The sequence below is a fragment of the Saccostrea echinata genome, unplaced genomic scaffold (assembly GCF_033153115.1).
Source record: "Saccostrea echinata isolate AGI-Se365-2 ecotype Australia unplaced genomic scaffold, CSIRO_AGI_Sech_v1 ptg000004l, whole genome shotgun sequence".
Taxonomy (NCBI): Eukaryota; Metazoa; Mollusca; class Bivalvia; order Ostreida; family Ostreidae; genus Saccostrea; species Saccostrea echinata.
This window is the reverse complement of record NW_026889753.1, coordinates 7,020,379-7,033,216: the sequence shown is the minus strand read 5'-3', so window position 1 is coordinate 7,033,216 and position 12,838 is coordinate 7,020,379. Positions and strand designations below refer to the sequence as shown.

Here is a 12,838-nt window from a genome sequence, read left to right as displayed (position 1 = left end):
AGGAACTTAACGTGTTCCTGGCCGTATATTTTAGGCCTGGTCAGTATTTTATGAACAGTCATCAAACTGTATGAAGTTTACAGTAACACATTATTCATAAATCGTTCATTCAAAATGTAATCTTACAATAAATTTATTGCATTAAATCAAACGCACCCGGGAATCGGACAACTGAAGGCACGTGCATCGACTACCAAGATCGGCGACTAAGGTCCGTGTTTGCTCTGCTCCTATTTTGTATTGTATAATGGACTCTTGAGCTTGAATACTGTTCGTTATCTCCATATATTTCATTGGTATAGGGAACTAAGTCCTAACTTCGTAGCCTCATACAGTAGGCGACTGCATGATCAGTGATCAACTGTTCCATTCTAAGATGCATTTCGCGTGCGCATTCACCAGCTGTCCACGATGATGTAAGTATATGTATTACACTCAAACTTTATCTGTTATCATACATGTAGAACTGTATACGCGGTCCTCAATCACAAATATATATGATGTACACTGTCACGCACAACCTATTATAAATGTAAACATTCATAAAATGCCAAAAATCTATACTATAAAATTAGTGTATTCACCAATTAGACAGGTTACTTGAAACGAACGCAGGCGTGGATTCCTCTACTTTTAAATAAAGGCAAGGGCCCATTTAAGAGAGAGAGAGAGAGAGGGTGTACAAATCAGACATGATTTTAGAATTATGGTCATTTGACTGCTCCTACAGTACATGTGATGAAGGGGACCTACCTATAAAAATATATTTTTAAAGACAGTTATATAGTGCAGATTATTAATGTAAATGGTCAATAATTAATAATATGGTGAAATTATACCAATACATGGGGCAAGACAAGGTGATTTATGTGAAGTTCAATTGATTGATAAACAGTATTTGCATTTCCTTATATTTAAAAACAAAGATATTACATGTGTTTACAATTTCCTAACAGATAACAGGGATCAAAATTTTAAGTTGTATATCCAAAGAAGAGGAACTTTATCTAGTCACATATATATTGATGTAATATTCAAATATAGATCCAGAAAATTTTGTGGTGCATCCAGGGGTCTAATGTTTTGAGAGGGGGATCCAAGGGGAGTGTGAAATATTTTATGAATTAAAAAGTTTCAGATATTAAAGGTATTTTTATTTAAGAGTAAATGATTTTAATATTTTAACCAGGTCTCAAGAATATAAACGTCTTAAGTTCAGGCTGTGGATTAAAAGGGATAGGAGCACTTAGCTTTATATGATATTATAAATTAAGTTTTGATTTCAACAAAATGATATTTAACCACATAATTTAAGCTTAACATGAATGAGTTAAACAGCTCCAAAGAATTAAGTGATGGATCCAAGGATCCAGTTTAATTGGGGATCCAAGGGAAAATTGAAAAAAAAATGAAATAAATATTGAAATATACATGTACAGGTGACTCTCGATGCCTCGAACTCCGATCTCTCGAAGTTCTCGATCTCTCGAAGTAAACCTTCGGTCCCGTTTTTTTCTTCTATATAAGTAAGCAAATTTACTTCATATCTCTCGAACTTCCGATCTCTCGAAGTTCTCTATCTCTCGAACCAAGACCTGGGTCCCGTTACACACATTTCATGTTTTTTACTCTCTATCTCGAAGTTTTGATTGCGCGTGTGCACACGCCGATCAAGCGTAAAATCAATGCATCTTAGACTTACCTGGATAATAGTGAACGCCTCGATCTGGCATGGAGGTGTTAATTGGGTGTTTACATAGATGACACTATACCTGTGAGCATCCGAGTGTTGATATAATTAATTGGTTACAATTGGTAAACTATAAACGAATTGCTTCACAACTTATTTTGACTTGACAGCGAGACGATAATTTTTAGAAAATAATTTAAGAGACGTGTCAATAATTTTTCATAGATGAAGTTTTATTAGAGTTTACATAATCCCAGTATGACAAACACTGCACAAGAAATCCTATCTGAAGAATTGAATACCCATTTAATACGAGAAATCTGGTGAAGGACCTGATGAAGCCCTGGGGGTAGCCACGCCGACGATTGCTATTCAGGTTTCATGTAATTATGAAATCAGAACAAATAAATACTGAAACTTAAAGAGATCGTTTTATTTATTCAAAATACGATCATTGTTGTTGAAATCAAGTGAATTACCTGTAAAATAGGAATGAAAACATGCAATGACATTATCGACATATACTTCCGGTATTTATAATAGTAGAACAATGATGATCGGAACTGAAAACTCGAACCCCTCGATCTCTCGAACTTTTCTTGCGGTCCCTTGAACTTCGAGAGATCGAGAGTCACCTGTATATAGTGTTACTCTTCTGTATGGGAGATAAGAAAATTTATTCTTTATATGAATAAGTCATATAGAAAATCAATATATGCAACATGAGTCATAAATACATTCAAAGAAGTTATTGGTGGATCCAAGGGTCTCTTCTTATGAGTGGGAGATCCAAGGGAAGTGGGACATAATTTATGAATTAATTAATAAACAGTATTTGTTATCTCTAAGAATAAATGATTTTGCTATACTAACCAGGTTTTAAAAATATTGAAAAAAATTGAGAACAGACATGTCTGAAATTATTGTATCTTAGGAAATAAGTTTGAAAATAAAACATTAGACGATAATTAATGTCTTCTTCATTCCAATTATCATGAAATCAAAGAATGATATATTATGAAGATTACATGCATGGGTTTTTTTACCCTATGCAACAAAAACGTGTGAAAAAAACCCACATTTAATTTTTAGTCATATATGGGTTTAAAAACCCCACGAAAGGTTATATGGGTTTATTTCCCCCATGGGGAAAATTTTAAACCCCATGGGGTTTTTGTGTGGTTTTTCATGGGGTAATTTTAAGTACATGTTTCCCCATGGGATTTTTATCTTTGCCACGTAATATCTCAAAAACTAGCTAAAAATGTTTGATTTTTTATTTCATAACTCAATTTAAAAATAAAAACCCCACCATTAAAAAAACCCCTAAGATAATATCTTTAAAGGAAATGGGTGCGCAAGTTCGGAAAAATGTCCATTCCGAAGTTGTCCGTCCCACTGTTATTTATATTTTTTTTTCAAAGAAATTCAGGGTCACAATCAATTATATTACACTTTATAATGCAAGCATCCTCAGGTGGTGCAGATTCAAGTTTGTTCAGACTGGGGTAGGGTGGGGCCAAAAAATGACATTCGAGTTTATTTAAGAAATGAATCAAATTTTTGAAGATTCATGAAGACATGAACTACGACGCTTCACACCGGCATATTTCTTGAAGCGTGTTTACTCTTGATGATAAATATGCCGGCTCGAAGCGTTGTAGTTCATGTACCTCATGAATTTTCAAAAATTAAATTCATTTCTTATATTTACATTATTCTTCTGATGATTTACCACATATAGTGTCATTCAACTGTCATTTTTAAAGCAAAACAGTTTGCACTATAGTTTTGACGTCAAGTAAGGTATTATGACGTAACAATGGAGATATTCATGCCTATTCATGGTAGTTCATGAGAAAATGAACTGTATTCCATTTTGTAAAGAATCATAGGAGGAATTTATTGGAAATGTACAGGAAGAATAAAATTAAAAAACGAAGAACAGCGGGGGAATGATTAGTCTTGTGTACAAATTAGAGCCGTGACGGAAGGGTAAGATCACAAAAGGATATTTAAGCTTTACTGGGGAATATATGGGAAAAATCTTCAATAATTAATAATAACAGCAGCGCAAAGATGTTTATTGAAATGCAAGCATTCTTTAGTAGTTTATATTCAAATCTTATCCTTTTACGATATCTAAAATCATTTTAAACGATGTTTGTATTTCCCATTCAGAAAAAAACAGAAGTCTCTAATGAGACTGTAGCTCTACTGGTCTGTACGTATAACAAAAGAAAAGTAGCACTCGGATTTGAAACTTCCAACACACAGCAATAAATAGAATTATGTATCTTAATGTAGTCTACTTGTGTGACAAGTTACATTGAAATCAAACAAAAACTGTAGGGGAGTAGCATTTTGAAAGTATTTTACAGAAACTTCTATTTTAAGTAATTATGGCAACACCATTCACTGAAATCAAAAACCGATATACTGTACACTATCGTGTATCGTAGTGTAGTCTAATTGTATCCCAAAGGACAAGGTATGGTAACGGCCGAATCTGGCCCCTTGTTTGATGTAAAAATCAGAACACAGTTAAAATTGTGATAGTTTGTAGTTAAAAACTTAAAATGATGCTTGTTTTAAAACCAGCACTAATTCTGATTCAAAGCTTACACTAAGGCCACAAGAGAGTGCAGAAGTGGGACATTTTCCCGAATTTCTTCTAATCTGGTGAAATTTCGTGAAATTTGAAATACTTTTCACTTCGGGAAACACAGAGCACAAGCTTGCCTATCTGAGATTTTTATATATAAGATGCCTCTGATACTTGTGTATGAAATACATAAGTTTGGTAGATAGGCAAGCTTGTGCTCTATGTTTTCTGAAACAAAATGTGCTGTAAAATTGATGAAAATTTGCATAAAAATGAGAAAATATTATATTGAAGTCAGACTAAAACTAAAGCAGGAGTAATGTTTTAAAGGAATTTCAAAGAAATTTTTATTTTTAGTTACCAAGGCAAAACCATTTACCAAAATCAAAAACCAATTCATCAAATTATGTATCTTAGTGTAGTCTACTTGTGTGCTAAGTTATATTGAAATCAGACTAGAACAGTAGGAGGAATTGTGTTTACAAATAATTTCACAGAAATTTCTATTTTTTATAACCATGGCAACACCATTCATCGAAATCGAATATGAATGCTCTAAATTATGTATCTTAGTGTAGTCTACTTGTGTGCCAAATTATATAAAAATTAGACAAAAACTGTAGCATGAGTAGCGTTTTCGAGGAATTTCACAGTAATTTCGATTTTTAACCCGAAGTCTCTGATGAGACTATAGCTCTACTGGTCTGTACGTATAACAAAGGAAAAGCTGGATTTGAAACTTTGCAATATGCAACAATAAATAGAATTATGTATCTTAATGTAGTCTACTTCTGTGCCATATATATATATATACATGTATATATATATATATATATATATATATATATATATATATATATATATATATATATATATATATATATGTGTGTGTATGTGAGGGGGTGTGTGTGTGTGTGTGTTATAGAGAGAGAGAGAGAGAAAGAGAGAGAGAAATCAAACGAAAACTTTAGGAGTAGCGTTTTGACAGTATTTCACAGAAATTTCATTTTTTTTAGTAACTTTGACAACACCATTCACTGAAATCAAAAAACGAAATACAAATTATTTATAGTAGTGTATTCTAATTGTGTGCCAAATTAGATTGAAATCAGACCAAAACTGTAGGAGGAGTAGCATTTTAAAGGAATTTCACAGAAATTTCTATTTTTAGTAACCATGGCAACACCGTTCATCTAAATCAGAAACCGATGCACTAAATTATGTATCTTAGTGTAGTCTAATTGTGTGCCAAGTAATATTGAAATCAGACTAAAACTGTAGGAGTAGCGTTTTAAATGAATTTCACAGAAATTTCTATCTTTAGTAACCATGGCAACACCGTTCATCGAAATCAAAAACTGATGCCATAAATTATTTATCTTAGTGTAGTCTACTTGTGTGTCATGTTATATTGAAATCAGACCAAAACTGTAGGAGGGGTAGGGTTTTGAAAAATTGTTTACAGAACAGACAGACAGACGGACGGACACCTTACTATCGTATAAGCTCTTCTAGTCTCTGACCAGTAGAGCTAAAAACCATGGCAATAGTGCTCATCGAAATAAAAGCAGGTGCATTAAATTATGTATCTTAATGTAGTCTACTTGTGTGACAAGTTATATTGAAATCAGACCAAAACTGTAGGAGGAGTAGCGTTTTGAAAGTATTTTACAGAAATATCTATTTTTAGTAACCATGGCAACACCGTTCATCGAAATAAAAAAAAACGATGCACTTACTTATGTATCTTAGTGTAATCTACGTGTGTTCCAAGTTATACTGAAATCAGTCCGAACCTGACAAAGGAGAAGCGTTTAAAAGAAATTTCACAGATTTCTATTTTTAGTAACCATGGCACCACCATTGATCGAGATCAAAAATCGATGCACTAGATTATGTATCTGAGTGTAGTCTTCTTGTGTGACAAGTTATATTGAAATCAGACCAAAACTGTAGGAGGAATAGCGTTTTAAAGGAATTTTACAGAAATTTCTATTTTTAAAAACCATGGCAACACCGTTCATCGAAATCAAAAAGCGATGCACGAAATTTTGTATCCAAGTGTAGTCTACTTGTGTGCCAAGTTATATTGAAATCACACCAAAACTGTAGGAGGAGTAGCATTTTAAAGGAATTTTACAGAATTTTTTATTTTTAGTAGTTGGGCGTACTATTCACATTCGATCGAAAGTAACATTTACGATAAGTTGTTACTCATTTTATTATAACTCTATATATAAGTACATGTATATGTACCTATAAATCAATGGAATAGATTCTACTAAAAGAAGTTATTTCATATGGCATTACTTAATTTTGTTGTTCTGCCACGCTGCCAGGTTTCCATTGATTATCAAACTCCTTGTCTTCTTTAGGTAAAAGAAACATAACTCGTTGGATAAAAATCATATAGTTAGTACATGTGAAGAAATGTTGTACATTTTACTTATTTGTATAGCGGCAAAATTGTTTTCAATGCCAATTTCTGTTTAATATATTATTGAAGAATAAGAATGATTGATTGTATCTTGTTTTACATCCCATTCGAGAATTTTTCACTCATATAGAGACGTCACCATATACCGGTGAATGGCTTCAAATTTTGATCCTTACTCGGCACTCAGGGCCTTTGAGCAGTGAGGGATCTTTATATTGCCAACGTCTGCCGTGACATGGGGCCTCGGTTTTTAAGGTCTCATCTCAAGAATCCGCAACTTTCACTTCAAAGTGCCGAGCGCATGGCGAAGGAACAGTTGCTACCCATATTTTATTGACTTATAGGTCAGTCGCGACCGGGATTTGAACTCACGACCTCCCGATCATGGAGCGAGCGCTCTACCGACTGAGCTACCGTGAACGGACTAATTAAGAATTAGAAAAAACCTGGCAGCAATTAGGAGTTATTTCTTCCTCATTTGGTTCTATCCTTTATTGTGTCCTGGACCGGAATGCAATCTATTGCATTTGATTGTTTACACATCATGATGAGAAAAATTTAGTTAGTATGTATGTATACTTAAAAAAAAAACATCGATTTGCAGTTAACAGAACAGCTGTTATATCTTTTTCAGTTAAAAACGTCCTTGGGCTTTATCGCGTATATGGTAGTCTTAACAGTAATAATCTTATACCTGGACAAGTTATCATCAGTGAGGAATCTGGATTTCGAGAAGGTAAATGATGGAAACAAATGAATTAATATCATTTAACATGCGGAATATATATATTTTTTCCCAGCATTAAGGTACATATATTGAATTTACTGACCAGTCTATAGGTTTGAGAGTCCAATCTGTGTTCGTGCTCCATAAATATGTAGTTACCCATGTATTATATTCCTTATCAGCATTAATATTCCTTTTCAGCATTTGATTAAAATATATTTACATGCACAATATTTCTATTGACAGGATAAACCAAACATAAAACAAGCAATGAAGACTTCATTGACAAAAAACTTTCGCAGCGACAACGTTTCCAGTCCATATGAAACTTCAAACGAATGGAATAAATTTTTTATGAAGGTATTCGAGGTAGCGAAAAAGTAGATACATTGTACATGTAGATAGATTTGGTCACGAATACAAAATTGCCAATTGGTGAACCGCAAGATTTTCCGACCGATTACTCGGTTAATCTCGTATCAAAAACTCTTGACATATTTCATCATTGTTATCTCTAAGCTATTGATCGACTATAAAGGTGTTAATGATGTTCTGTTTCTTTTGGATCAGAGCACTATATACATGTATTATTTATTCCAATTTTAATGGCCAAACAAGATGTATTTGTGAAACAGTGATGCCCCCGTATGGCAACTTATGGCTAAGGGTAAAGTTTCTCAAATGCAAGTCAAACTCCAAGGTAGTCGCCCGCATGGTAAAAGCGTCTGCTGTAGAGTCGCGGAGTAAGGAGTTGATCCTTACGTCGCGGGTTCGAATTCCACTGTGGCACGTGGAGACCTGGCTTCGGGGCCACCAACGCTGAGATTTTCTCAAATCTGAGATTTCTCAAAAAATTTTAGTGTTTCTCACCAAACTGTGCCACCAAATTTTAAAATATTTTCTCAAACTCAGACTTATCTTTTGAGTTTTTTCTTAAATCTGAGATTTTTCTCAAATCTGAGATTTTTCTCAAACGTGCATGCCACCAACTTTTTTTCTGACTCACCTGAGGAAAAAATCTGAGTTTTCTCAGAAAATCTTGAGATTGGTACATCTATTAGTAATCTCAAATAAAATCTCACAGAATTATTGTATTGGTAAAATTGTTACAAGTGATATGACAGTGCATATTTTTTTCTTTGAATACACGAAATTAACATACAAATACAGAAACATATTATTTTCTCCCAAAACAAGATCATCTTGTGATATACGTATTTAAGAAGGGGGGGGGGGGTTACTCACATGTAAAAAATCTTATATATATTGTTCACGCATTGAAACAATGCATTTGAAACTTTACCAAAAGAAAAGAAGAATGAAAAAAAGAAGAATAAATAAAGAATAAAAAGCAATATTTTTGTGGCACGCTATGCCTCATTCATACAGGAATTAGTTTAATTGATTAAATTCATATTTTAGTGGGCTATTTATGGTTAGGCAAATCATTAATTCACAATGTACATGTATATCAAAAAAGGAAATATGACTTAGATAAAATATCAAACCTCCACGGCCTCTTCTTTGTTTTTTCTCCGGTAGTTATATTATTTACTTGTACAATATTCGCTGGTGTAAATTATACGCAAATTATACGCTAAAGAATGTTGTCTAAAATTCTGTGTACGTATTTTGCTAAGCTTTCAAAATAATTTACAAATCACCATTTATTAATCACTGATGATAACAGTCTGTCTAATTTGATTCTTAACTAAATCATTCTATAAACTGATAAAATTCTTAATTGAGAATTGGGGATCTACTTTATACTCACAGTGCATCACACACAAAAATCCTTGACCGTTCATATTATTTATAAGAATAAGCCTGACTCATAACCATTCTAAAGTACATGTATAAATCACAAGAACTTACAGTGATCTTTTTTCTTAATACGACCACTTACATTTTTAAATAAATAAAAAAAAACCAAACAAACAAGAATGGTCCTTAGTTTCAAACATTACATGATTGAGTCGTGAAACTTCTATTTACGATATGATAATAGGAAATAATCAGTTAATTAATCGTCACTTGGTGAGGGTATGTGAGATTGATTTGGGTTTCCAGTGTAACAACGCATATTGTTCACTATATTCGTTGTCATCTGAAAAAAAGGTTAATTTTTCTATGACATTTTCTTACAGTGGATCGTAGTATGTACTAATGTAGTCTCTTCTCTTCTCTGAGTTGGCAGTATTTAAATCATTTTTTCGGCGGTAAAATTTATTTCCTTTGATCGCTTTAAATTATTATTTTTTGGGGGTGGGGGGTTATATTCTAAATAGGGACAAAAAGTCCCTTTACCGAAAATATTTTTGCTATGGAGAATAAAATGTAAAAGATATATCTGACAAATCATATATCTTACAAAACAAAATCAAAGAAAAAAAATGTATAATCGACCAGCAAATATAGTCTTGATCCGCCCATCTACTTTTTGTAATCTTCCGACACGTAACGTCACAATGGCGGAAGTGACGCCTTGGTGTATATTTTTGTGTGTTTTTGTCGACAGACGAGCAAAGACTATAAAGTTTGGATATGTTTTTGTGTTATTCATCTGTAGGGATTATTTTACGGGGACTCGGTGAATATTTATTGTTGCAAAGATCGTAATGGAATCCTTTCCTTTGAATGACTCGAAACAGCAAATAAAAGACGAAGGGAGTGGAGAATGTGTATTTTCGTGATTATACACCAAAATATTGCATAAACAACTAACTGAAAGGTAAATTCAATCATTGATTAAAAAAATTCGTGCATTATAAGAAAAAAGGTCGCATATAACAATGAGAATAAGTCTAAGATTTTTCTCAAATCTCAGCTTACGTGAGACGAATCTCAGAAACGTTGGTGGCAAGGTGTTTTAGGAAAATCTCAGCTGAGGCAGAAATCTAAGATTTGAGGTTGAGATTTGAGCTGAGATTTTTATGTGTTGATGGCCCCGAAGCCTGTCCTTCGGATGAGACCGTATAAACCGAGGTCCAATGTCGCAGTAGGTGCTGGCATCTCAAATCCCTCATTGCTCAATGCCCCTGAGTGCCGAGCATAGGTCAAAATTTGCAGCTCAAGTGGTGGCGTCTCCATATGAGTGAAAGAAATTTGAGAGGGATTAAACAACAAACCCCAAGGTCAACAGATAAAAAATGTTCTTACCCAGAGAAAGGACTTGTATCAAAGGATATACCTGGTAAAGATGAAAGCAAAAGCACCAACCATCCAAACGTTACGGTCCAGATAAATATTTTCTAAAACTGGGTCAAATTCCTAGGTCAGGGTCAAAATTAATGGTACGCAGGGAAAGACCTTGTCATAATAAATACAAATGCAAAATATAAAAGCCCTAGCACCAACTGTTGAAATTTGAAAGTTCTAATGCTAACTGTCTAAAATTTATGGCCAAGGTTAAAGTTTTTTAAAAGTGGGTCAAACTCTAAAGTCAAGGTCAAAAGGTAAAAAAAAATATTTACACGCATGGAAAGGTCTTGTCACGATGAATATGAAAGCCCTAGCACAAGCTGTTCAAAAGTTATGACCAAAGATAAATATGTTGGTACCCAAAGAAAGGTCTTGTCACAAGGAATGTACATGTAAAATATGAAAGCCATAGCTCCAACCAATCAATAGTTAAGGCCTAGGTTAAAGATTTTACGGAAGACAGACAGGCGTACGTGGCAAAAACTATATACCCCCGGATCTTCGATTACAAGGGCATAAATTTTTATTAAAAAATTAAGAAACCCTTGAAAAATGCCTTAAGTATAAGATACGTTAAAAAGAATCAGATTAAATGTCACACAAGCTCATTCTGCATTGTCCCCATAATCAGAACTAAGTTTGAACTATCGCTTTATTTACAATGTTGAATGTTTAATAATATAATTTGCAATTGATACGTAACTGCAAAAGATAGAAGAGATGAGATACATGTCATAAGCAGTTAAATCATATTGCTCCATAATCATTTAAAAAAAAATCGAAAAAACACGGAACAGACTGGGTAACGACATGGTGTTTTTAAACAGCAACTAATATCTTGAAAACTGGCAAATGTCAGTTCGGAGAGCCTTAATTATTTCCGAATCAGCTTAAATAGATAGGTGAAAATTGGTGGAAATTCAGTTTAAATTTGCAAATATTTTATTTTTTTCCGACTTACCAGTTACAGGTTTTGTAACCGATTACCATCGTTCCGACTGAGTAACCGGTTATATCACTAATTGTAGACGCTGTTCATTGTACAAACAGTCTATTGTACTTTTATGCTCATTTGAAAAAAAGGATATAGCTTTACACCTGTAGGTCGGTCGGTCGGTAGACCAAATGTTGTCTCAATATGTTGAGATCCCATTAAACTCCGTAAACGGGTATCCCCTGAAGAGGAGATGATACCAATTGATCATGATTTTGAGATTTCAAGGTCAAAGGTCAAGCTATACATAATTTGACAGACATCAAACTTCGTACATTGGTCCCCTTTTATGAGTACATGACCCGTGCTGATGAAGTCAACTGGACATAAGAAGATAATCACCGCCCAATATTTTGAGAACCTTTGCGTTAGACATCAAATAGATTTTTAAGGTCACAGAGTTAAAAATCAAGGGTTAAGCTACTTCAGATATTGGAAAATATTGGCTGCTCAAGAACATTTGCTTGACAGTGTTAGGTCGTTAAATATTTCTATCTATGGAATGACCTAATGAAAGGACGTCAATTATTTCTATATTCTATATTGTTCTATTATTTTTTAAAAGAGACTGACAAAAGGAAAATCGGAAATACATTGTTTTGAGGTGAGACTGTAATTAGTGTTTTTTGTTTGTTTGTTTGAATTTTTTTTTTGGTTTTTGTTTTTTGCTTTGAAACTAGAAATCAAAATACAACTGTACTAGAGTATGCTCATAATGCTGTTTTAATGTCATTTTGATCCCCTAATACTGATAGAGTTAGGAAATAGAATTTAGGAAATGTTCCAAGTCAAAAGGTTACATTTGTTTTACTATTTTTTAAATCAATTATTTTTTAAATTCAATTCAAATCAATTCTTGAAAGAATTTATATATTAAACAGATATGCTTACCAGGGTTGATCTATATTCAAGGCTTTATCATGTAATACCAATTATTAACATCACTGTTACAAGTAAAAGTTGAAGTATTTTGTTTTAAGAAACAAGTCAATTTAGCTATTGTGTTGTTATCATTTAGTGTTGTTATCATTATGTTCCCCAAACGAAGTTTTGGAACATATTAATTGTTTTACTCTGTTTCTTATTCGAGTCGCGGAGTAAGGAGTTGATCCTTACGTCGCGGGTTCGAATCCCACTGGGGGGCGTGGAGACCGGTACTTCGGATGAGACCTTATAAACTGAGG

The 12,838-nt window shown here is 33.4% G+C and overlaps 1 protein-coding gene across 3 annotated transcripts in view; it reads left to right on the top strand.

The window, feature by feature from the left end:
- Positions 1-12,838, top strand: part of LOC133179091 (uncharacterized) — a 68,593-nt gene that overhangs the window by 32,068 nt on the left and 23,687 nt on the right. The window contains exons 4-5 of one of the 3 annotated variants that reach the window (XM_061313822.1): positions 7,367-7,468; positions 7,706-7,819. The exons of 1 other annotated variant lie outside the window; for it this stretch is intronic. In XM_061313822.1, the coding sequence (XP_061169806.1) occupies positions 7,367-7,468; positions 7,706-7,819 (216 nt within the window). Of the gene's footprint in view, positions 1-7,366; positions 7,469-7,705; positions 7,829-12,838 lie in introns of all 3 variants that reach the window. One more of the 3 variants, XM_061313821.1, reaches the window with a different exon arrangement.